At 40.1% G+C, this 26,841-nt stretch overlaps 1 protein-coding gene across 3 annotated transcripts in view; it reads left to right on the top strand.

Annotated features, from left to right (window-relative positions):
• The first annotated feature begins 1,650 nt into the window (after positions 1-1,650).
• TXNDC8 (thioredoxin domain containing 8) overlaps positions 1,651-26,841 on the top strand; it is a 31,723-nt gene continuing 6,532 nt past the window's right edge. For all 3 annotated transcript variants that reach the window (XM_020884845.2, XM_020884990.2, XM_020884907.2), the window contains exons 1-4: positions 1,651-1,788; positions 4,716-4,820; positions 11,678-11,737; positions 16,308-16,373. In XM_020884845.2, coding sequence (XP_020740504.1) covers positions 1,765-1,788; positions 4,716-4,820; positions 11,678-11,737; positions 16,308-16,373 — 255 coding nt within the window. In that variant the 5' untranslated portion in view covers positions 1,651-1,764. The remainder of the gene's footprint in view (positions 1,789-4,715; positions 4,821-11,677; positions 11,738-16,307; positions 16,374-26,841) is intronic.

Genomic DNA, 26,841 nt, shown 5'->3' on the forward strand with positions numbered 1-26,841 from the left:
ATCTGAGTGGTTACCAGGTAATTATTAGAAACTCCAACTTAATTTGGTTTAAACTATAAAGGGATTTGCTGTCTGTGGAAACAAAAATTCTAGGCTTTGATTGAACTTCTGGCAGTATTTCATCCTGTGGACCAAGAAACCAAAAACCCAGGTTTCCTCTCTGCTTTCTGAAACAGTAGTATTAGTGTTGGTCACTCAGTCATGTCCAACTCTTTGTGGCTCCATGGACTGTAGACCTCCAGGCTCCTCTGTACATGGGGTTCTCCGGGCCAGAATACTGGAATGGTTAGCCATTCCTTTCTCCAGAGGATCTTCCTGACCCAGGGATTGAACCCAGACCTCATGCATTGCAAGCAGATTCTTTATTATCTAAGCTACAGGGAAGATCTGAAACATTGGTATTCTACAAAGACTGGGTTCCTGCATGTTTTATAGCAGCTGCTAATCAGCATCTTATTTATAGCCAAATAAAGAGGAAATTTCAGTAACTGTCACAAACGCTAGGAACTGCTTTCTCTTGCTTTTTTATCCCCTTTTGGGTAACCCTTGGTCTAAATATAGGATTGCTGGTTGGATTGAGATCATTAGGTCAGGGGAGGTGCCTGGTTTCCCAGTGGTTAGAGATCCATGCTTCCATTGCAGGGGCATGAGTTTAATCCATGGCCAGGGAACTAAGATCTCGCAGCCACGTGGTGTGGCCAAAAAAATAAAAAATCATCAGGGTTGAACCCTGGATTTAGGGTTAGAGTAAGCCCATACAAACTGGATAGCCGCAATAAAATGGGGGAGGGATAAATTTGCCCACAGAAAAGCAGGGTATTTTTGGTAGAAAGAGGAAGAAATGGGTACTGGAAAGCAATGGGCAAATATCTGCTACAAAAAACAATTTGGCTGAAGCCATACAAGAAATATTCATAGTTTTTCATCTAGCACACACACACAAAAGAAAGGCAGATAATTTATTCCTGAGAGGTCTGAATGGAGGAATGGAAGAGCTGGAAAGAATAATTTTTCTGGGAATTCAGCCAGTAGTGGTGGTTGCTGTTGCTCTGAAGAAGGTTTTAGAAGTTGCTGCTGTTTTTATAAAGCCCAGCAGTTAAAAATGTTTACATATTAAAAGATTGTGAAAACAAAGAATATGAACCAACATGTTGTCCATAAAGCCCCCAATATTATCTGGTTCTTGACAGGAGAAACCTGCCAACCCCTGGTCCAGTCAGTCCATAAGAGTGAAATTTTACTACCTTCTAAATAATCAAGGCATATAAATAACAAAGTTTAGGGAATCTGGGATCCAAAAAACCAAATTTACAAGAAGCATTATTTTAGAATTAAGACTTTAGTATCTTTCTCAACTGCAAAATAATTCCTTCAAAATCCTAAGTGAAAATAACTTTTATCTATTTAATAGATGAATACCTTGCTTATTTTTCATTTGGTGGTTGCCAGGACTGGGGGAGGGAGGGAGGTGCTTGGAAATAGATAGTAGGAGATTAAAAAGAGACAGACACATTATTGATTCTGCTCACAAGGCCAGCAGTTGTCTGATTCTTACTGACCACATACTGACCAAGTAGTCATGGCATAAAAATGAAATTAGCTCCATGTCTTCCAAAGTTCTAAGTTCTGAGATGTCATGTTCAGTGATGTCATAGAGAAGGTACCCTTATACTCCAGCTAGGATCCTATAATTGGTAAGAGACAGCTACAGTCTGCCAACTGAACCAACAGAAGAGTTTTGTCAGCAATTCCCAGGTGTAAATCATGGTGCAGAATATTAGAGACATGGCAAGTATTTATTTGGCTTCAAGGAGTATTTCAAAAGAGACCGTCTTGAGAGCAGATTTGATTAGCTTTAAGAAATATTTCCTCCATCCAGTACTCCTTTGTTGCTCCAAGGCAAGAAGAGTTTGTTTTTTTAAAGCTTTTTCTTTATGCTGTTTCTTGAGGGATGGCATTCTCTGGAGAATAGCCAAGAGCAAAGTTGATCAAAAAGAGTTCTATCCCTTCCTGCTTCTCATTTCTTGATTTTAGTCTAGGGGGATCCAGACCAGCTTGTAACAGATCCCATCCTGTATCTGATCCCACCGATTTTACCTTGCTTATACCCAGAAATTTTTCTGGAAGTAAAATAGTCCACATTTTTCTCTTATCCTAGGAAAGAGAACTCCTAGACATGCCTGTAGGATGGAATGGGGGCATTAATAATTGTTGAGGTGGTATTTCATAAAGCCACTTTCCATCCATTGTCCAGTGATACTGCTGCAACAGATCTCAGTACATGTAAAGGCCAGGGGTAATTATTTATAAAGAAGAAAATTGCCTTTAAAAGAGTAGAGAGGTGAAGCAGGCATTAGCATCCAGACATTCTGATACCCACTCATTTCAGGGGGACCAGGAGCTGGGGGGAAGGGGGACGTGTAGGGCCTGGGTCTTCCCTCCACTAGCACCTTCAGACTTAGACTTTTGACACTTTCCCAAACATGCTTGTGTTTAAGATCACAAATATGAGACCAACCAGATTGAAAGAAGGTATGGCCATTTAACTTTGGCTTAAGAAAATGTTTTAAAAATAGCATACACTTGCTAATGATTTTACTAATTCTTTTCTTTTTTTTTTTTTGTTTCCTGGGAATCTCATAGAGAAGCCTTCTCCATCTCCTTCTTAGGTACCTACTCTGAGGACCTATTGTTTCCTTTATGCCTTTATTCATATATTACATAGAGGTGGTCCTTGGCCACCTAGACTGTAATTGTAATCCAACTCTCATCCTTCCTTCTTATTTTATTCTTCTCCTTTTTTTCTTTGGGCTTCTCTGGTAGCTCAGCTGGTAAAGAATCCGCCTGCAATGTGGGAGACCTGGCTTTGATCCCTGGGTTGGGAAAGATCCCCTGGAGAAGGGAACGGCTACCCACTCCAGTATTCTGGCCTGGAGAATTCCACTGTATAGTCCATGGGGTCGCAAAGAGTTGGACACAACTGAGCTACTTTCACTTTTTTTCTTTATTAGCAGTGATCATAAATTTACTATCTATTTCACTTATCTTACCATTGACTTTCCCCTAAATGCAGACTTCATGAAGGGAGGGGGTGTAATGTTTTGTCTTTTTGTCCATGCTGTATCCTAGCAGTGTGTCCAGTACCCAGCACAGAGTAGGCCTTAATTGGTACATGTGGGATCACTCTGTACCATGGGAATATTACCTACAGAGAACTTAGCCAAGTCGATTCATGGGACCAACTAGGTCAGTTTCTACCCTAACAACTACTGGGAAGTGAACAATTGGGGCGTTCTGAGGATGACATCTAACTTACAACTTCAGAAGCAAGTGAGAAGTGGAGGTGTCGTGGCTCTCTGAAAAGTCAATCGCCTCTCTCTTGGAGGCATATTATTAAAGGGAGAATGTGTCTTGAGTCATCAGGTTCACTTCCTGGAAGTAAATCAAATGACAGTGTAATTGTCAGGATCCCCCTGTTATAGAGTGTCTTCTATCTGGATGGAATAAATCCCATCCCTATTTCCAGTGATAGGCCCCAGTTGATTTAACTCAATTACTGATCCCATCCCTCCATCTTAATTAGTGGTCCAGGGATGAATAAATGATGGCATTTGGGCTAGAGAGAGAGAGAGAAAGAACCATTACCATAAAGAACTCAGGAGGCAATTTTCTATAGTGGTTAAGGAAATGGACCTTGGAGTCAAACTAGTAAGGTTAGTAATCCCAACTATGACATTCACCAGCTGGTTGACCATGAGAAAGTTTAAAAATGTTATTTTATGCATCTGTGAAATGGGGATAATAATAATAATACTGCATAGGGTGGTTGTAAAGGTTAAGAATGAGAATACCAGCCACAGAGTAAATTAGGTACTATTATTGCAATTCCAGTGAGAAAAGGAAAAATAAATCCTGAACAGAACACTATGTATTAGCAGATTATTCATTTAGTCAACTAAATGCTCCCTGAGTACTTACCATGTACCAGTTAGGGGCCATGAAGGCACTGAAGTGAATCAGGATTGGGTTCTGTAGGGGACTTGTTGGAAAGACAAGTTGTGAATGAAATAATTAGTGTAGGATATTGTTCACAAAGCAATCAAGCATAGATACCATGACATGAGGTCCCAGAAGGAAAATCTTACTTTATTTAGATGATACAGATAGCTGATAGAAAATTCACTTAAGACATTCAGCAAGAAGCATGTCTAATCCTTAAATGTATGGTTTTAACTATAGCTTTAATAATGATCAGCACCCCCCTCCAAAAGAAGAAGAAATGGTTAAAGGTGCTAAATTAGCTCTCTATTTAGATTTCTCTGTTAATGCATGTTTAGGTCCTTGTTTAAAAAAATTAGATGTAGATGTCCACCTTGAACATCCATTCATCAGTCTTTTGCCAGAAGTATCTAGCCATTATCAACATCATTACCAACCCATCTGGTAAATAGAATCCTAAAGCTTTTGTGGGGTGGCAAAGAGTTGGACACGACTGAGTGACTGAACTGAACTGAAAGTTTTTGTGTGGGTTTTTCATCATTTATGTATACTTAGGAAGATAAATATATATATCACCTCAGGGACATTTAGGAAAGATCGGGTCCCCTGGAGAACAGTGGGGTGGGGCACCATAACTATGCTATCATTTTATGCCTTGCATGACTATATGAGATTCAGTGACTGTACACATTTCCTCATTTATGTTCTGATCTCAGGATGAATTAAAAGCGTTTTTGAAAGCTGCTGGAAACAAACTTGTGGTAATTGAATTCTCAGCAAAATGGTGTGGTCCTTGCAAAAGGATTTATCCGGTTTTTCATGTAAGTATCATCAGTGTCGATTTCACAGTTTTTTAGAAGGAATTTAAAGTCCTCGAACAGTTTTCCCAATAAATCTTAAAAGTTTGGTAGTTATGAGCCATTATGGGGTGATAGTTTTTCCCCCACTTAGTGCCTACTTCTTTATTACTATTGTTACTTTAATTTTTAAAATTTTATTGATGTATACTTGATTTACAATGTTGTGTTAGTTTCAAGCATATAGCACAGTGATTCAGTTAGAGATAGATGGATAGATAGATAGGGATATAGAGATAGAGATAGTTTTTTCAGATTCTTTTTGCTTATAAGTTATTGTAAAATAATGAATATAGTTCCTGGGTCCTTGTTGGTTATCTGTTTTATGTATATCAGTGTGTATGTGTTAATCCCAATAAATAATCCCAACACAAACTTCCTACTTTATCCCTCCCCCTCCTTTCTCTTTTAGTAAGCATAAGTTTGTTTTAAAATACTTGTACTACCCAAGGCAATCTACAGATTCAGTGCAGTCCTCATCAAATTGCCAATGGCTTTCTTCACAGAGCTAGAACAAACATTTTTTAAATTTGCATGGAAACAAAAAAAGCAAATAGCAATCTTGAGAAAGAAAATTGGAGTTGGAGGAATCAGGCTCCCTGACTTCAGACTATCCTACAAAGCTACAGTAATCAAAACAGCATGGTACTGTCACAAAAGCAAACATGTAGATCAATGGGACAGGATAGAAAGCCCAGAAATAAACCCACATATCTATGATCAATTTATCAAGATCAGTTTATTAAGAGGCAAGACTATACAATGGAGAAGAGACTATACAGTCTCTTCAGTAGGTGGTGCTCAGAAAACTGGACAGCTAGATGTAAAAGAGTGAAATTATAGCATTCACTAGCACCATATAAAATCAAAATGGATTAAAGATCTAAATGTTAAACAAGATACCATAAAGGAAAATATAGGCAGAACACTCTTTCATGTAAATTTTAGCAGTATCTTTTGGGATCCATTTTCTAAAATAATGGAAATAAAAACAAAAATAAAAAATGGCACCTAATTACACTTAAAATCTTCTGCATGGAATCATAGTTTTTTTGGAAGCATCCTGCTTAACCTGCAGATAATTTAGAGATCTAATTAGATCATTAGTACACACACCAGATTCATACTGTTTGTTTGTGGCTAATTCAACAAGGATCATCAAAATGTGCAAAAGAGTACAACTGTATAAAGGAATGGATTATTCATAATAATGACATTTTACCAAACTTCTAGAGTTCAGAACTTCCAAATATTGGAATAGATTACAGATGAACATGGTATTTTTTTAAACTATAATAAAAAGAATAAACTACCCCCAATCCTTCAACCCTGTTATCAGAAGAAATCCTATGTCTTACTTATTCCTTTCATATCTGAGCTCCTTTATAAAATTTCTTTGTAAAATATTCCACTTAATGGTAATCATATATTTATATTCAGGTCTTTTTCCATATACGCATTGGTTTATGTTTTTATCAACTCTCCAGATTATAATTTTCATGTCTATACAGTGTTTCATCTAGTTAATTTTCCTATCACCCCATTTAACTGTTTACACCATTTGGTGGGGGGAGTGTACAACATGCTGCAGAAAGAAACTCAGGACATTTTCTTTTCATTTCTCCTTACTGCACAAAAGTTTCACATTTACAGTCCATTTTGTGCAATCTCCTACTTCAGTTATAAAGTTCAGATTTCTCTACACAGCTGAAAATATATTATTATTCAGCAGGGTTTCTAACATTTTAATTTTTGATTTAAACTCTTAAATCTACTTGAATTCATTCTAACCAGTCATAAACTTTGATATTTAAAAGAAACATATTCAAACAAAGAAATTGGCTACATGACATCAGTTCAGTTCAGTCATTCAGTTGTGTCCGACTCTTTGTGACCCCATGGGCTGCAGCACACCAGGTCTCCCTGTCCATCACCAAATCCTGGAGCTTACTCAAACTCATGTCCATCAAGTCAGTGATGCCATCCTACCATCTCATCTGCTGTCGTCCCCTCCTCCCTCCACCTTCAATCTTTCCAGCATCAGGGTCTTTTCCAATGAATCAGTTCTTTGCATAAGGTAGCCAAATTATTGGAGTTTCAGCTTCAACATCAGCCCTTCCAATGAATATTCAGGGCTGATTTCCTTTAGGATGGGCTGGTTGGATCTCCTTTCAGTCCAAGGGACTCTCAAGAGTCTTCTCCAACACCTCAGTTCAAAAGCATCAGTTCTTCAGTACTCAGCTTTCTTTATAGTCCAACTTTCACATCCATACATGACTACTGGAAAAACCATAGCTTTGACTAGATGGACCTTTGTTGACAAAGTAATGTCTCTGCTTTTTAATATGCTGTCTAGGTTGGTCATAACTTTTCTTCCAGGTAGCAAGTGTCTTAATTTCATGGCTGCAGTCACCATCTGCAGTGATTTTGGAGCCCAGGAAAATAAAGTCAGCCACTGTTTCCATTGTTTCCCCTTCTGTTTGCTGAAGTGATGGGACCAGATGCCATGGTCTTAGTTTTCTGAATGTTGAGCTTTAAGCCAACTTTTGCACTCTCCTCTTTCACTTTCATCAGGAGGCTCTTTAGTTCTTTCGCTTTCTTCCATAAGGGTGGTGTCATCTGCATATCTGAGGTTATTGATATTTCTCCCAGCAATCTTGATTCCAGCTTGTGCTTCATCCAGCCTGGCATTTAGCATGCTGTACTCTGCATATAAGTTAAATAAACAGAGTGACAATATACAGCCTTGACGTACTCCTTTCCCAATTTGGAACCAGTCTGTTGTTCCATGTCTGGTTTTAACTGTTGCTTCTTGACCTGCATACAGGTTTCTTGGGAGGCAGGTCAGGTGGTCTGGTATTCCCATCTCTAAAAATTTTCCACAGTTTGTTATGATCCACACAGTCAAAGGCTTTGGCATAGTCAATAAAGCAAAAGTAGATGTTTTTCTGGAACTCTCTTTGCTTTTTTGATGATCCAGTGAATGTTGGCAGTTTGATATCTGGTTCTTCTGCCTTTTCTAAATCAGGCTTGAACATCTGGAAGTTCACAGTTCACATATCAGCATCTATTCTGTGCCTAAAATTATTGGAATATCCACAGTGAATATTTTAATATCTGGCAGGCCTCTCTATTCAGACACTCTCTATTTACTTAAAAGTTAAGTGTCTCCAATGTTTAGCTTTAGGAGTATAAATATCCTCACCTGCCACAAAGTCAAAGCTGATCAAATTTCATTGGCCAACAAGGCATTTTAGGCTCAGGCTTAGTAACCCCTTCTTCCCTTCATACCTTCAGGCCCCAAGGATGGTAAAGTCTCTGCCATTGTTGTGTCCAGGTTCTCACAGCTCCTCCACACCCATCCTTAACTTTACAGTTATTTATAGTTAATCCATTGGTGATAAATCTCCCTAAATTATCCTAACTTGAATGTGCTGTTTTCTGTTGGAATCCAGACTAATGCACACACAGTTTTTTGTTGTTGTTTTTTTTAATTTGGGTGTATCCACACTCTGAAATACTATTCAGATGATAAAGAGAGTCAAGTAGACCCATACATAATGATGGAATTCTCTCCAAGACAGCATAGAATTAAGTAAAAAGAGGACAATATAGGAAATTTTATGGACTATAGTACCATTTATGTAAAGTAGAGATAAATATACATATATATATATATATATATATATACATACACCAGGGCTTCCCTGGTGCCTCAGACAGTAAAGATTTCACCTGCAATATGGAAGACCTGGGTTCGATCCCTGGGTTGGGAAGATCCCGTGGAGGAGGGCACAGCAAACCGCTCTCGTATTCTTGCCTGGAGAATCCCCATGGACAGAGAAGCCTGGCAAGCTACAGTCCATGGGGTCATGAATGAGTGACTAAGCATGCAGCATGTATCTGTGTATGTATATATCAGTATATGTGTAGACAAAGAGGAGAAGAAGATGCATAGCAAATGATTTTTTTTTTTCTGTGAAAGGGAGTGAAAATTGGGAGTAGGATTGAGAATAGGGAAATTTCATATTTTGCTTTATTTTTCTTGTGATGTTTGAACTTTTACAAGAGAATGTATTTATGTATTCTCTGTCATTTTTTTAAAACCCACAGTATATAATGGATTTGGAGGAAAGGCTATTATTACTCTAGGGCACTTTATCAGTCAGAGTCAAAAACAGGAAACAGGAACCAAATTAGACAGAAAGAAAACTTTAATACAAGGAATTAAATGCTCATAAAATCATCAGAAGGCTGGATGAATGGGCTCCAGACTGGAGCCCCAAGAATGACTCAAGAGCACCACAGACCCATTTGAGGGGATCCTAAATTTGCCATAATGAGATATGAGAAGAGATGAGAAGCCACTACTGGGAGAAAAAAAAAAAACAACAGCAACAACAGAGAAATAGCAGTTGGGGAGTCAGAAGCAGAATCTGGAAGCTGAAGCTGGGGCACTGGATCCCTTAGTATAGCTGCTGCTACCTCCAGCACAAAAACACTCATGATCTTGCTTTCCAGCAGGAACATCCAAGACAAAAAGAAAGTAGCTCTGTTTCACTTCTGCCTTCCCAGTCTTACCTGTATGCGTCTCATTGGTGAAACCAATTTGCATCCAGAACTTTAGCTGCAAGGGAATCCGAGGAATCTCTCCCTTTCCCCTCTTCCAGGCTCTGCAGGAAGGTGGAATGGAAGTGAGCTGACTACACCGTTACTCTAGGTGGGGAAGAATCCAAGATATTTTCAAACACACAAAAACAGAAAGTTGACCACCCCTGAGTCTCTACTAAAGGATGTCTGGTAATAAGAAAAAAGTAAATCACAACCAAAAGTGGTTTTTAAGAAGTGATTTAAAGCTTTTAAGTCTTAAGTGAGTTCCACGGTCCCATTTGATCTGGGCCTTGAGGACTGAAAGCAAGAGCCAGCAACCTTTTCTGTAGAGGTTAAAGATAGTCAATATTTTCAGGTTTATAGGCTATGTGGTCTATATTATATATACTCAGCTTTGATGTTGTAGCACAAAAGCAGGCAATGGCAATATGCAAATAAATGGGCAAACGTGTTCCACTAAAATTTTATTTATGAGACCATGTGGAGTCCTGGATTTGGAGTATAGAGTGAAGATTGCTGACTCTGGGCTAAGAGAATCACCAGGCATAGATTCCCAAAAAGAGCATTTTTGAAAAAAGGGGGATTATAAATTTGTTGAGAAATTGCGTGGTGTGATCATGAGAAGGCAAGTACTCTGTGAGGCTAGCTTTCAGTTTATACAGTGGAAGTGGCAACCTGTGAGCCTTCAAAAGGAAGCTGAGCCCAGAGGGAAAAGACCCTTGTGTTATAGCTTAATGAGTTGCTGTATTTTGGCAGTTTGTCTAAGAATGGGTTGAAAAGTCTGAGGCAGGTTTAACAACAATGTCAGTGATGGGTTTACCAGAACTAGGGTGGTGGTTTGGGGAGAAAAAGGAAAGATCAAATTCAGGAGACAATTTAGAGACAATTTAGAGTTAAGACCAGGAGAATAGGTGACTCGATGATAACAGGTTGTATGGGAGGAAGAAGAGCAGAAGGAGGAGTGTTTGTTGAGGACAGGATGGTCCTTTGTGGACGGTATGGAATAGAGAGGGAAGGAAGTGTTCATAAGGGACACCTGTCAGCCTAGCAAGGAACCCACAACTGTGCCAGGTCTTCTGGCTACTACTCAATACAAAAATGACAATTTCTATAACCCTATCCATTTCCTCTCAGACTTGGGAGACTCTGAAAACTTCATAAATAGAACCTGACTCTGGAATCAGATGTCCATATCTGTCAAATCCATTTCCCTGCCTGACTGCTACCAGGGAACATCCATATATCTTAAACTTGAAAAGTACAAGTCAGTTTCCCCAGAGTTCCTGGGGTCCCATCTTCCTGCCAGGCATGGGGTTGCTGCCAATCAAAACCAGCATCTTTTTTTTAATCTGAAAAGTACTCTAAAATACCAAAGGCCTTCATGTTTATTTTCCAAGAGTTTTCCCCCAATTTCCCCATCTTGATGAACCACTGAAGAAAGAACTCCCACTTAGGGCACATTCCATGGACATACAAGTGGAGAGAATCCCTTCAACAGAGCTCTGCCCCTGCTGTCCACCTAATCAGTTCATGTCATGCTGCTTCCTGCCTGTCCATGGGAGCAGCCCCCAGTGACAGCTTCATTTGTTGTTGCCTCCACTTGGCCATGTTCCGGACACCTCACACCACCGTGGAAGAGCGGTTTCATCTGAAACAGGTCGGTGGGAATGCTTGAGATACGATGTTAATGCAAACAAATCAATATGCCATTAAGTACCTTTGAAGAATAAGCACAGCTGTCTGGAAAAAAAGAATATCTCAGGAGCTGATATTTACAGGCTACTTCTGCATCCATTATCGTACACCCGTTATACCACCACCATTATCTCCACCACTGTCAAAGACGCTTCCAGAACATCTGGAACAGAAGCAGAGAAGAATTGTTTTTCGCTGTTACCATTTTCCATTTTCCTGCAAATGCTTCCCATTGTCAGAACCTAACAGGAAGACAACTGGCAGAGTATTTTGGGAAACCTAGTTTTGATACATAACACAGACTTTAGACTCTGGTTCTGCCATTGATCTTTACTTGACTTTGACAACACCCAGCCCTTGACTTCTGTCCTTAAGATTCTAGGCAGTAGTGCCAGGATGATGCTTAGCTCTCTTTCTCAGCCCTTTTGTTTGGTTCTTGCTTTTGCTAAAAGACACTGCTAGGGTGTGATTTAATCTTAACATTAAGCTAATGGGAAATTTTTATTCTTTTGAAGGCAATGTCTGTGCAATACCGAAGCGTCATGTTTGCTACTGTGGATGTGGACAATGCTCGGGTAAGAATCTTAAATCCCTCCTTGTAGATTCATAAAACCCAGTGTGATGTTGAGATGCTGTCTCAGTGATTATACAAGCACTTTAAAGTGTAATGAACTGTAGTAAATGCCCTCAGAGGTTCTTGTCTGTTTTGTATTCTTTTTTTGTTTTGTTTTGTTTTGTTTTGTTTTGTATTCTTTTAAAGACAATAAATATGTGACTCTCCTGCTATGTGCCCCCCTCCCATACTATGGTAGAATTCACTGATCAGTCCAGTGTTGTTCATCAGTGGCTCTTGACTCTGCCCCAACAGAGTTGCTTTAGACAGAAAATACCAGTTGGTTAGGGTTGGGCTCAAAGTGAAAAGTTATTTTCGCCCCTGTTGTTGTTGTTCTTCAGTTGCTAAGCTGTGTCTGACTCTTTGTGACCCCATGGACTGCGGCATACCAGACTCCTCTATCCTTCACTATCTCCTGGAGTTTGCTCAAATTCGTGTCCATTGAGTTGATGAGGTTATCTAACCATCTCATGCTCTGCTGCCCTCTTCTCCTTTTGCCTTCAATCTTTCTGAGCATCAGGGTATTTTCCAATGAATCTGCTCTTTGCTTTAGGTGGCCAAAGTATTAGAGCTTCAGCATCAGCCTTTCTGATGAATATTGGAAGGGTTGATTTCTTTTAGGATTGACTGGTTTGATCTCCCTGCTATACAAGAGACTCAAGAGTCTTCTCTACCCCCACAATTTGAAAGCTTCCATTCTTCAGTGTTCAGCCTTCCTTATGGAAACCATGTGTGGTTAGTTGCTCAGTCATGTCTGACTTTTTGCGGCTCCATGGACTGTAGCCTACTAGGCTCCTCTGTCCATGGAGATTCTCAAGGCAAGAATTCTGGAGTAGGTTGCCATGCCCTCCTCCAGGCAATCTTTCCAAGCCAGGGATTGAACCCAGGTCTCCTGCACTGCAGGCAGATTCTCTACCATCTGATCCACCAGGGAAGCCCAAGAATACTGGAGTGGGTAGCCTATCACTTCTCTAGGGGAAACTTCCTGACCCAGGAATCGAACCACGGTCTCCTGCATTGCAGGAGGATTCTTTACAAGCTGAGCTACCCGGGAAGCCCAGGCCTTTGTCAGTAAAGTGATGCTTCTCTTTTTAATATGCTGTCTAGGTTTGTCATAGCTTTCCTTCCAAGGAGGAAGCATCTTTTCATTTTACCCCTGTGATAGATTATTAATAAATTTCTAAAATTCAATTCTGTTCATTGCAGACATTTTTATGTACCTTTCTTTCCCCTTTCTATAGCTTATGCTTTTTGTGGAGTTTTGTTTGTGTGTGTGTGTGGAGTTTTTTAAGAGTCACAGGGAATTCCAGGAAACCTTTCCCTTTTTTCTCTAGAGTCTTTATTCCTCACCCCAACACCCCCCCCCCAAATAATCAGCCTCATGTTTTCAATCAACATGTGCTTATTAATACATACAAGGTATCTAAAAATTTATTCTTCCTAGTACTTGTTCTTTTAAAAGTCCAAGGGAAAAGAGCAGTAATAAGTGACCTGTGCATACATTGGATTGAATTTGAGCTTTATAATTAAAAAATCAATTATTTACCCATTCTGCCCTCTGCCTAGTTTTTATCTGTTAACCTGTATAAATGTTGATTCCTCTATATGTAAAACAAAGTAATAATATTTAACAGAATATGAAAAAATAGAAGACACAAAATATATGGCATTATACCCAGAATGTAATAAAAGTTTCATTTTTCTATTTCCCTCAAAGTGTGACAGTGTTTAATTGTCCTTTAAGCTGAATCATGTACCGTGCACTCAGAATAAACAGCTAGGATTATTACCTGTCATATATTCAAAGATTTGTGCAGCTATCAGTACAATCAATTTTAGAAGGTATTTGCAACTCCAAAAAGAAATACTGTCCCCTAGTAGTCATCCCCCCTAGTTCCCTCTATCCACCACCTCAACCCTAGATAACTGCTAGCCTAGCTTGTCTGTAGACTTGCTTATTCTGGTCATTTCATATAAATGGAATTATAGAAAACATGGTCTTTTGTGACTGGCTTCTTTCACTTAACATAAGTTTGCAAGATTCATCCGTGATGTAGCATGTATCAGTCCCCCATTCCCTTTTATTGCTTAATAATTTACTACCTCTTTTTTTATCCATTCATTCTTTGATGGACATTCGGTTTGTTTCCAACTTCTGGGTATTATGACTAATACTGAAATAAACATTTAAGCATATATTTTCATTTCTCTTGGCTATATATCTAGGGTAGTGGGGTTATTGGGTCATATGATAACTCTATATCAAACTTACTGAGGAACCAACAAATTATCATACAAAGTGCTGCACCACTTTACATTCCCGCCAGCAATGTAAGAGGTTTCTTATTTCTCTATATCCTCAGCAGCATTAGTTACTGTTTTACTCTTTGATTTTTTTTTTTTTATTTTTTTTTTTTTTATTTTTTTATTTTTTTAAATTTTTATTAGTTGGAGGCTAATTACTTTACATCATTACAGTAGTTTTTGTTATACATTGATATGAATTAGCCATGGATTTACATGTATTCCCCATCCCAGTCCCCCCTCCCACCTCCCTCTCCACCCGATCCCTCTGGGTCTTCCCAGTGCACCAGGCCCGAGCACTTGTCTCATGTACCCAACCTGAGCTGGTTATCCGTTTCACCCTAGATAATACACATGTTTCAATGCTGTTCTCCTGAAACATCCCACCCTCGCCTTCTCCCAGAGTCCACAAGTCTGTTCCATACATCTGAGTCTCTTTTTCTGTTTTGCATATAGGGTTATCGTTACCATCTTTCTAAAGTCCATATATATGTGTTAGTATACTATAATGGTCTTTATCTTTCTGGCTTACTTCGCTCTGTATAATGGGCTCCAGTTTCATCCATCTCATTAGAAGTGATTCAAATGAATTCTTTTTAATGGCTGAGTAATATTCCATGGTGTATATGTACCACAGCTTCCTCATCCATTCGTCTGCTGATGGGCATCTGGGTTGCTTCCATGTCCTGGCTATTATAAACAGTGCTGCGATGAACATTGGGGTGCATGTGGCTCTTTCAGATCTGGTTTCCTTGGTGTGTATGCCCAGAAGTGGGATTGCTGGGTCATATGGCAGTTCTATTTCCAGCTTTTTAAGAAATCTCCACACTCTTTGATTTTTATAGCTCTTTGTCTCTTAAGGTGAAACAAAATGCACAGTTTTCTTTTCTAGTAATGTATTTATTGTTGTCATTACTGTGGTCATAAAAATTATAATTTAGTGTGTGTTGGGAGTAGGGGTGGGCAGCAGGGAAAACATTTGTTTTGATCCTGTGGGCAACCATGAAATTAAAAGACACTTGTTCCTTGGAAGAAAATTTATGACCAACCTAGACAGTATATTAAAAAGCAGAGATGTTACTTTGCTAACAAAGGTCCCATCTAGTCAAAGCCATGGTTTTTCCAGTAGTCATTTATAGATGTGAAAGTTGGACTATAAAGAAAGCTGCTGCTACTGCTGCTAAGTCACTTCAGTTGTGTCCGATTCTGTGCCACCCCATAGACGGCAGCCCACCAAGCTCCTCTGTCCCTGGGATTCTCCTGGAAAGAATACTGGAGTGGGTAAAGAAAGCTGAGTGCCAAAGAATTGATGCTTTTGAACTGTGGTGTTGGAGAAGATTCTAGAGAGTCCCTTGGACTGCAAACAGATCCAACCAGTCCATCCTAAAGGAAATCAGTCCTGAATAGTCATTGGAAGGACTGATGCTGAAACTGAAACTCCAATACTTTGGCTACCTTATGCGAAGAACTGACTCATTGGAAAAGACCCTGATGCTGGGAAAGATTGAAGGCAGGAGGAAAAGGGGACGACAGAGGATGAGATGGTTGGATGGCATCACCGACTCAATGGACATGAGTTTGAGTAAACTCCGGGAGTTGGCAATGGACAGGGAGACCTGCTGTGCTGCAGTCCATGGGGTCGCAAAGAGTTGGACATGACTGAGCGACTGAACTGAACTGTGGGTGGCTAATTTTCACTTGACTCTTAAACAAGATAAACAAAAATGTGATACTTGAAATCAGATTGTAATGGATTAGAACAGTTTGGATTCTGATATATTGTCTTATCTCATGGCTACAAAATCTTTTGCAGAAATGGGCAGTGAAAAGGTGTAAGGCATATAAGAAAGAAACACATAAGCCTTACTTAAAATGCATGATATACCACTACATGTCTAAGTGTGAGTTGTAAAGAGACCTTTATTCATTCTTATTTTTTTGCAGTATGCTGTTTCCATATTGGGTTCTGCTGAGGCCTTCTGCAGTCTTTCACAAGCTCTTTTAAATAGAGCTCATTTCGTCCTTCAGTCCATGCTGAAAACAGTCACTTTATGTTTTAACATTCCTGGAGGCTTTGAGGATATGTTAGGAAAGTTCTTGGCAAGAGAATCTGTAAAGTATCAGCTATCCCTGGGCTCTCAGACATGCCTCCTGAGACATCACCAAGTACCATTCTTGGTCCAAAAAGAGGATACAGAAATAATTACTTCATTCCACTTCTTTTCTAGGAGTTGGCCCAAACTTACCATATCAAAGCAGTACCCACATTTCAGATGTTCAAGCAAACCAAGAAGGTATGTTTCTATTGTAACTGGCAGGTTGAAATAGATTATAAAGCCATCAGAGTCTACAATAGGCCTGAGGTATCCTGGATGGATGAAACAACTGTACTTATTTTTATAGCAATGCAGTTCTTAGTTTCTGAACTTACAAGGAGTTAAAAAAAAAAAAAAGGGTGAACTGTGAGAAATCTCCCATTCAGACCATTTGAAGTGTCCAAATCTATATGAAATACCCCACTCTTATTTCTCTCTGGGGACATGACCATTAAAAAATAATCTTACAAGAAAAGACATGATGAAATTCTTGCACAAATGTATATGCATTTTTAAGAACATTTGAGTGAATGTCCGTCAAAAGCAGTCACAAGGTAATATGGCCTACTGGTAGACCAGGCAGGGCCTGGTCAGATTTCTGTGGTTCAAAAGTCAGTTCTTCCATTTCCTAGCAGTTTACTTAATATGCTTTTGGTATCTTAGTTTCCCTATCTGTAAAAACATCAATCATAACAAGTTTCCCCTTCCCTTGTCGGATTGTTTTGAAAATGAAATCAATTAACACAACTAAACTTTTAGACCCATCCTGACACACAAATATGTTATGTTAGTTGTTATCTTGAAGATATTAATAGAATGAAGTGTCTCAAATACTTTGTGTGATGAAACTAGTAATAATGTATATGACTGGGAGCACGGACACCTGTGTGAACCTTATGAAAGGTGATTTTGCAACACACTTAAGAGGAATAAACTATTCATTCCCTTTCATACACTACCCCGTTTTGGGGAACTTTTGCTGATGAAAATTCCTCATGGAAAAATAAACATCTAAGTGCCTGGTAATTGTAGCATTATTTCTAACAAAATATGGAAGCAGTGTAAATGACTTTTTTCTAGTAAAGTGGCTAAGTAATTTATGATACATCTTGTCTATGTGTGTGCTAAGTTGCTTCAGTCATGTCTGATTCTTTGCGGCCCTGTGGAGTGTAGTCTGCCAGGCTCCTCCGTCCATGGGATTCTCCAGGCAAGAAACTGGAGTGGGTTGCCATACCCTTCTCCAGGGGATCTTCCTGACCCAGGGATCAAACACACATCTCTAACGTCTCCTGCATTGGCAGGCGGGTTCTTCACCACCACCACCACCTGGGAAGCCCATCTAGTCTATGAAAGAGTATACAACTAAAAAGAGTTATGAACAGAAAAGAAGAGACTCACAGATATAGAACACAAATTAGTGGTTACGGGCAGGAGTGCAAATAGGGGTAGGGGAGTGGGAGGTACAAACTATTGGGTGTGACGGGCTCAAGGATGTATTGTACAACATGGGGAATATGGCCAGTTTTTTGTAATAACTATAAATGGAAAGTAACCTTTCAAAATTATAAAAATGTTTTAGAATTTTTTAAATGAGTTAAAAAGATTCAATAAAATAAAAAGTCATGAGGAATATACATAAAGTTAAAAAAAAATGCGTACTTTACTTTTTTAAAGATTATGTCTACAGTATAAAGAATCAGAGCATTTGAGATGCTAGCTGTAGAATTTTATTTTCAATTTCTGCTTGTTCATGTGTGCTTGCTGTAACATAATTGAGGCAATAGATTTAAGTAATTCTTCCCCCAAAAGATAACACTACCTGTTTCCTCTCTTGAGTTTTTACTTGAAAACTGAAATAGTTTAACACATGCCTTCTCAACTCCGCGTACCTACATTATCAAATTGTGTGTGCATCTTTTATTCTCTTCTCTTCTCTTCCATCTCAGAAATGAAGATGCTTCCTCCTTTGAAGTCAGTTCCATCTGTCTCTTGACCACATCCCTCCCGTCTGTGTTATCCTATTTCAAACCTGGTCATTGTACTCTTACTGTTTTTTGGTACCCAGCTACCATTCTCCATTCCCTTTTAGCAGTTCTCTGATTTTCCTCCAGGAAACCACGCCCTTTCTGGTCCTTAGTCCATGTACTTCCTTAGGGGTCCATCTCCAGGTGTAGACCGATCAGTGAACTCCATCACCATCAGGAATGGGCCCTTCACTCCAGTCAAGCCAATCCAAACCCAACCAGAGCTAATTCCAGGATTTTGCTTAAGCAGCTTGGTAAATGTCTCTTACTTTGATTGCACTGAATTTGAACTTGGAAAGATATAGTGCTAAAGCTCTTTTAGCTGGCTTGCCACCACAGGGAACCTAAAAATGAAGCTACCATAGAGAGGAAAGCAGAATCAGGCCAAGAAGTGCCCATGGCATTGATGGAACCCTGAATCTATGTATGTCTGAAGCCTGAACTACCCCCATAAATTCTTCAGTTACATAAACTTTGGGTTGCTTTTTCTGTCATTTGCAACCAAAACATTTCTAATGAAAATATCTGTTCTCTCAGACTATTCTCTTTTATTCATAATCTAACTCTTAAAAGAATTAGATGTATTCACTGCTTCCAATTCTCATTTTCCACTCATTCTCTCATCTATGATCATCTTGCACCTAATTTAAATTACCATTTCTCAATCCTAGTATCCCTTGCTTACACCAAATTGCATTAACTGGTCAGCTTCTATACCCTGGAAGCTTCCTCCTCTTTTGGCTTTGACCCCTGATTCCTCCCCAGGTTTTCCTCTGGCTTCTTTATCTCCAGCTGTTCTCACATGTAAGTGTTTTCCAAGGCTCTATCTTTTTTCCATTCTACCTCTCTCCATTAATAATTTCATCCCCCAATTCTAGTTCTAGCTATAAATACCTCTCACTTAAACAATAGCCTCAGGTTCACACCAAAGCTCTTGTTTTCTTTTCCAAATAATTCCTTGCTCCATGTATGCCATCCTCTTATTTAAATTTTTATACCTCTCCTCTGCCGTTACCTATAGAATCAAGACTAGATCCTTGTATTCCAGTATGACTTGAATTTCTCCATGATTTTAACCCAGTCTATGTTCCCAAACCCATTTTTTTTGTGTGACTCAGATCTTAACTTTGTACATTATTCTCATTCTCTTCCAAGTACTTGGAGATGTTCATGTCTGATTTGAAACCCCAGTGCCTAGGGGCATCTCCCCTCAATAGAAAACACACACTTTGTGTTTGATGGTGACTCAGTTGGTAAAGAATCCACCTGCAATGCAGGAGACCCACGTTTGATCCCTGGGTTGGGAAGATCCCCTGGAGAAGGAAATGGTAACTCACTCCAGTATTCTTGCCTGGGAAATCCCATGGAAAGAAGAGCCTAGCGGGCTACAGTCCATAGGGTCACAAGAGTCGGACACTACTTAGTAACTAAACCATCACCAATGAGTGAACAAATGAATGAATGGGTGAACAAGTGAATCTTGCTGTCTTTCCCCTGCACGCCCCCCACCAGCTTTGTCTCCCTTCCTGATTTTATCCTTGTATTAATCAGACTCAGAGAAACTTTCTCGCCAGCTCAGAACAGCTTTCTGGTTTCCTTCTTTTTACAGATTATATTGCTTGATGGCTGCTGCTACTCAACAGTTTGTTCTCTGCTTTACAAAAATAAAACTTTGGATTCTCAGTTGATTCTGTATCTAGGCTCTGGAACAAATCCATAGCCATGCTTTTGAGGACAGACTTGGTCCTGTTTGGTTTTGATTCTATCTGGAGGTAGAAGAGCCCTGCCCTAGGGGTGGAGCAACCTCTTATCATCAAGTATTTCTTAACTGGTGTCTGCAGGGTACGGATCCCTTTTGAATTAATGGAACAAGATACCTGTATTCTAGGGATCACTAAGGAACTTAGATTTGAATTTTATGCCGATTAGCTAATGGAAAATAAAGTCAACTGAACTGATGACCCTGTCCATTAAGCTGATCTGCCTCCCTGTATTCTAAGTGCAGAGTCATCCAGCAAGCCTTTGATTATCACATGGGTATCTATCTCCCAAGAAATTTTCTTGAGACTAGAATTTCTTGTTGAATAGCACTAAATTAGCATGCTAGTTATGGAGTTGTTTTTTAAAACTTGGTATGTTTATGTCATGATATCAAATGTTCAGATGCTAAGTCATCTTTGCAACCTCATAAATTGCAGCATGCTGGGCTTCCCTGTCCTTCTCTGTCTCCCGCAGTTTGCTCAAACTCTTGTCTATTGAGTTGATGATGCCATTCAACCATCTCATCCTCTTTTGGCCCCCTTCTTCTCCTGCCCTTGATCTTTTCCATCATCAGGATCTTTTCCAGTGAGTCAGCTCCTCGCCTCAGGTGGCCAAAGTATTAGAGCTTCAGCTTCAGCATCAATCCTTCCAATGAATATTCAGGACTGATTTCCTTTAGGATTGACTGGATTGATCTCCTTGCTGTCCAAGGGACTCTCAAGAGTCTTCTCCAACACCACAGTTCAAAAGCATCAATTCTTCGGCACTCAGCCTTCTTCATGGTCCACCTCTCAGATCGTACCTGACTACTGGAAAAGCCACAGCTTTGACTATATAGACTTTTATTGGCAAAATGATGTCTCTGCTTTGTAGTATGCTATCTAGGTTTGTCACAACTTTTCTTCCAAGGAGCAAGCATCTTTGAATTTTATGGCTGCAGTCACTATCCACAGTGATTTTGGAGCCCAAGGAAATAAAATCTGCCACTATTTCCATTTTATTCCCCATCTATTTGCCATGAAATGATGGGGCCAGATGCCATGATCTTAGTTTTTTGAATGTTGAGTTTTCAGTCAGCTTTTTCCACTCTCCTCTTTCACCTTTATCAAGAGGCTCTTTAGTTCCTGTCCACTTTTGCCATAAGGGTGATGTCATCTGCATATCTGAGGTTGTTGATATTTCTCCCAGCAGTCTTGATTCCAGCTTGTGAGTCATCCAGCCCAGCATTTCACATGCTGTACTCTGCATATAAGTTAAATAAGCAGGGTGACAGTATACAGCCTTGATGTACTTCTTTCCCAATTTTGAACCAGTCCATTGTTCCATGTCCGGTTCCAACTGTTACTTCTTGACATGCATACAGATTTCTCAGGAGACAGGTAGGGTAGTTTGGCATTCCCATCTCTTTAACAATTTTCCATGGTTTGTTGTGATCCATACAGTCAAAGGCTTTAGCATAGTCAGTAAAGCAGAAGTAGATGTTTTTCTGGAATTCTCTTGCTTTTCCTGTGATCCAGTGGCTGTTGGCAACTTGATCCCTGGTTCTTCTGCCTTTCCTAAATCCAGCTTGTACCTCTGGAAGTTCTCCGGTCATGGACTGTTGAAGCCTGGCTTGAAGAATTTTGAGCATTACCTTTCTAGCATGTGAAATGAATGCAGTTGTGCATTAGTTTGAACATTGAACATTGCCCTTCTTTGGGATTGGGATGAAAACTGATATTTTCCAGTCCTGTGGCCACTGCCAAGTTTTCCAAATTTTTTTGTTTGTGTATATGTAATCATGTTTCTAGAAGGATTCATATCTGTAGCAATTGAGATATCATTTGAGCACCTGTGGAAAAGATTTGTAATGCTGGTTCTGACTGACAGAAAATATCAATATTCTGTGAAAAAGACAAAGACACCAAAAAAAAATGGGGTAGGAGATATATATAGACACAGTATTATAAATCTTATGGGCTTCTCCAGTGATCCAGATGATAAAGAACCCACTTGCCAATGCAGGAGATGCAAGAGACTCAGGTTCGATCCCTGAGTTGGAAAGATCCCCTGGAGAAGGAAATGGCAACTTGTTCCAGTGTTCTTGCCTTTCCTGCATGGAAAATTCTGTAGACTGAACCTGGATGGCTACAGTCCATGGGGTTGCAGAGTTGGACGTGACTGAGCGTGCCCGCACACACATTATGAATCTTTTACCTCTTTTGGCTCCACCCCAGCACTGGGTAACTGAGCAACCCTGCAGGGTTTCTATAAGGCTCTCATTCCTAACCATCACATCCAGAGATGCGGGCAAACCATGATACCTCTGAAATTCTCCCCAGGCTCTCCTCGTAGTGATCTGCACAGGAAAATCACTGGAACCAGAGGAAGTTTGGAGTGGCCAGGCAGAAAAAAAAGTCCCTGTGAATAGGTCTTCTCTCCCAGCTCAGTCGGTAAAGAATCCACCTGCAATACAGGAGACCCAGGTTTGATTCCTGGGTCCAGAAGATCCCCTGGAGAAGGAAATGGCAACCTACTCCAGTATTGATGCCTGGAAAATTCTATGGGCAGAGGAGCCTGGTGGGCTACAGTCCATGGGGTTACAAGAGTCGGACATGACTTAGCGACTAAACCACAACCACCACCACCAGTGAATTTGCCCCCACCTGTCAATAGGAAGGCTACTGTAACATTCACCATTTTCCTGGGATAATGAAAAATTAAGTTCATTTCTCTGAGACCACTTCCATAATGTTCTCCTCTTTCTTCTGGGACAGCACAACTGAAAATTGACTTACTGAAGCAGTTAACTGCTACTTATCTAGTATTTTTAAAACCCCTAGAGTTGAGCTTCTATGAAGAAATGTTATGAGAAATGTCTTTACATTTCTCGTAAAACATTTGGCAAAGAGCCACTGTCCAGTAATGCCTTTTAAAATGTACACTGTATAAAAAACCTTATGATGATTCCTCATAGGACTGAGAGTTAGGGGAATGTTCACCTCCCTTGAAGATATGATCAGCTTCCTCTCTATTAGACCAGAAGACTTAGGGAATCCCTTGGGTTTCTCTCTTTTCACTGCTGCCAAAAATCTCAGGATTACCTCTTCTACTCAAATACAATAGTCTCCCTTACCTTCAGTTTCCTGGCATTTCCTAACTTTGCCAACTCCACCCTGGATCATCCTTTAATGGCTTTGTTATATATTTTTTAATACTTTTATTTGTTTTTGGCTGTTCTGTCTTTGTTGCTGTGCAGGTCTTTTCCTCTAGTTGCGGCAAGTGGGGGCCACTGTCTCATTGCTGTGTGTGGGCTTCTCGTTGCAGCGGCTTCCCTTGTTGTGGAGCATAGACTCTAGGGCAGGCAGCCTTCGGTAGCTGAGGCACGTGGGCTCAGTAGTTGCAGCTCCCAGGCTCTAGAGCACAGGCTCGATAGTTTTGGCACACGGGCTTAGTCGCTCTGCTACATATAGGATCTTTCCAGATCAGAGATAGAACCTGTCTCTCCTGCATTGGCAGGCGAATTATTTACCACTGAGCCACCAGGAAAGTCCCTGGTTTTATTATTTTAGCCCCTTGAGTCTTGCTCATTTAAAATATTCACAAAGCACATAGACTATACACAAAATACAACTTTAAAAATCTAAATCAAATGAAGCTACATAACCATGACCTAGGGTTATGGTGGATAATGGACCTTCCCTGCTGCTGGAAGTTTTCATGCAGAGGTTGGATGAACATCTGGCTAGGATGCGCTGTAATCAACAGCTCTAATTATTTCACAGTTTTAGGCCAAAGGCTAGCCAAAGCAAATTCGAGGTAATAAATACGGTGGGATTGTTCTTTCCTGCTCTGCCCCTGCGTGTTCCCATCTAGGCCATCATAGTGTGATCCAGTAAGATTCACTGTGGTTAAAAAAAGAAAGCAAGCCTGGAAACATATACACTACAGTGTAAAATAGATAGCCAGTGGGAATTTGCTTCATGACTCAGGGAACTCAAATTGGAGCTCTGTAACAGCCTAGAGGGATGGGGTAGGAGGTGGGACATGTCAAAAAGAAAGACATGTCCCCCCTTCAAAAAGAAGGGGACATAGGTGTACCTATGGCTGATTCATGTTGATATATGGCAGAAACCAACACAATATTGTAAAACAATTATCCTTCAATTAAAAATAAATAATTTTTTTAAAAAACTAAAAAGAAAAGAAAAAGAAAAATGCATTCCCAAAATCTTGGCTGATTTTTGTGACCAGAATGTTATACGATATTCTGTTAAGAGTAGTTCATAAACTTGGTTTATAGACCCTCTTAAAATCCAATGGAGGCTATAAACTCTTTCCAGAAGAATATATGTGTGCACCTAAATTGAAATGTGCATATATTGCTAGGCTATTCAGTGAGCCTCTGAAGCCAATCACTAGATCCCCTATGTTCATAACATTGGTTTCAGACTAAAATTAGTAGAAGTCTATGGAGTAGAGAGAAGGAAGAGTAACAGAGATTTGCCAGGTCTTAGTCAACTGCTTAAATATGGGCCAACTCTCAAAAATTGGCTCCATCTTTTCATCTTTTGGGCTTCCCTGATAGCTCAGTTGGTAAAGAATCTGCCTACAATGTGGGAGACCCTGGTTCAATTTCTGGGTCAGGAAGATCCCTGGAGAAGGGATAGGCTACCCGCTCTGGTGTTCTTGGGTTTCCCTTCTGGGTCAGCTGGTAAAGAATCCGCTTGCAATACGGGAGACCTGGGTTCAATCCCTGGGTTGGGAAGATCCCCTGGAGAACAGAAAGGCTACACACTTGAGTATTCTGGCCTGGAGAATTCCATGGACAGTCCATGGGGTCACAAAGAGTCAGACACAACTGAGCAACTTTCACTTTCACTTTTTCATCTTTTGATATGAGAGTAAGATGGTTTCCCAAAGCACTTAGGAAAGATGAGAGCGAAGGGATGTAAGTACATAGATGCTAATGAACGAGTTATTCATGAATGAATAATTCAGAAGAACTGAGCTCTCATTTTAAGTGAAAGGAAGCTCTTGCCCTCATGGGCGTGAATTGTGGGCTCCAACTGAGGACAGGGACATCATTTCCAGCAAGTGCCCTCCTTGAAGGAGGCACAGAGATGAAAAGAATCCCAAGTGGGTGGCACCATTGGGTGCATGAAGGGAAAGTCAGAGAAGTACAGCAACTATTTACCACCATTTAGCAACCTTGCTAAAGATACAGCTCTCAGCTTTAGCAACTTCAGGCAGTAATTACTTGTGTATGTCTTTTCTCCAGGGCAGGGTTTCGGGTGAGGCAAGATACTGCACTTGCTGGGTGAAAACGTGTCTTCATTTGAATTTTTGATGTTTTGTTTATCATCGTTTTTTTGCACTAAATTTTAATACTTTTTTTTTAAAGTACTAAGATTAAAAAAAAAGTACTAAGATATTATTTATTTTCATTACTAAAATTTTTTGGCACCCCTTAAATTTTCCACCCTAGTCCCAGCCCTGTTCTTCTCTGAATTTTAAACTGTTGAAATTATAGGAGTGTTTCATTCAGTGATTCACAAAAGGATTAACAAGACACAATAGCATGTTATATTCATAGCTAAGATTTATTACAGCAATAAACATAGAGTTAAAGCAACGGAGCGGGGTTGGGGGGAGGGGGGCACAGAAATAGGCGTTGTTGCAATCTAGAAAGGTCCAGCACAAATTTCTGATGTTCTTCCTTGTCCAGGGCTATTTAGCAGTACCTAAGTTTCTAAGTTCCCCTGGACAAGCACTCCCTAGCTGGAACTTCAAGGATATGTGTGGAATGTCTCTGCCTAGGGATGCCTTTTTGAGTCTCTGGATCTGAGTTTTTTTACATGGGGACTGATCACATAGACATACCTTGCTAAGCAACCATTGCTTCACAACCAGCCATAACAATGGAAACTCAAAAGTAAAACTAGGTGCAGATCATCATTATTGATGTTTATGCAAAGCAGCTTAATAAGCCAGCAATGGCATAGTCCATTGCTCCAGAGATATATACAACACAATCATCCATCGCTAACACAAGGAACACTCGGAGGACCCCAATCCCTCCAATCACTTGGAGGACTTAGTGAAGTCATGGTTCTCTTGGAGACACACCAGGAATAAGCAACCAGACCTGTTATGTTAACCTTTTCTCTTGACGTGTCACCTTTATTAAAAGCAGCAATAGTGCTAAATTGCGGTAATTGAAGAACATGGCTTGGATCCATGTCAAAAGACTTTCCACTAGATTTTTGGAACCTAGACCTTGAGATGACCCATCTATGGGAGAATCTGGGACTGCAGGGGACACACTTACCCATCCAGGTGGAGGAGATACTACTGTTTTTGTAACGGTGAAAAAAAAAAGTGTTAGTCATTCAGTTGTGACTGGCTCTTTGAGACCCTATGGACTGTAGCCTGCCAGGCTTCTCTGTCCATGGAATTCTCTTGCCAAGAATACTGTCATGGATAGCCATTCCATCCTCCAAAGGAAACTTCCCGACCCTGATTGAACCTGGCTATCCTGCCTTGCAGGCACATTCTTTACCACCTGAGCCAAAGGGAAGCTGCTTTTTCTAACTATTTAGCCCCCAAAGGGAGGGTGATGGCTTTCCAGAGTTATCTTTAAAAGGCAGATACTAGGCTTACTTCCAATATGCTTTCCAGAAGGAGACAGACCTGTCCGTTGAGCAGACACTCCTAAAAGGAAGAGGAGGACAGGCATGAGCTCATTCCTTTGTCTAGGCTCAGCTGATAAGCTTATCTTTGAACTTACGGAGAAGAAAGTGAGGGGATATAGCGAACAGGTATATTTTCCCAATACTGGACAGTTGAGCAGATTGCTTAATGGAAACATAAAAACAATAGTACATGCCATTGAAAGGAAT

This window comes from Odocoileus virginianus, chromosome 31, assembly GCF_023699985.2.
Source record: "Odocoileus virginianus isolate 20LAN1187 ecotype Illinois chromosome 31, Ovbor_1.2, whole genome shotgun sequence".
Taxonomy (NCBI): domain Eukaryota; kingdom Metazoa; phylum Chordata; class Mammalia; order Artiodactyla; family Cervidae; genus Odocoileus; species Odocoileus virginianus.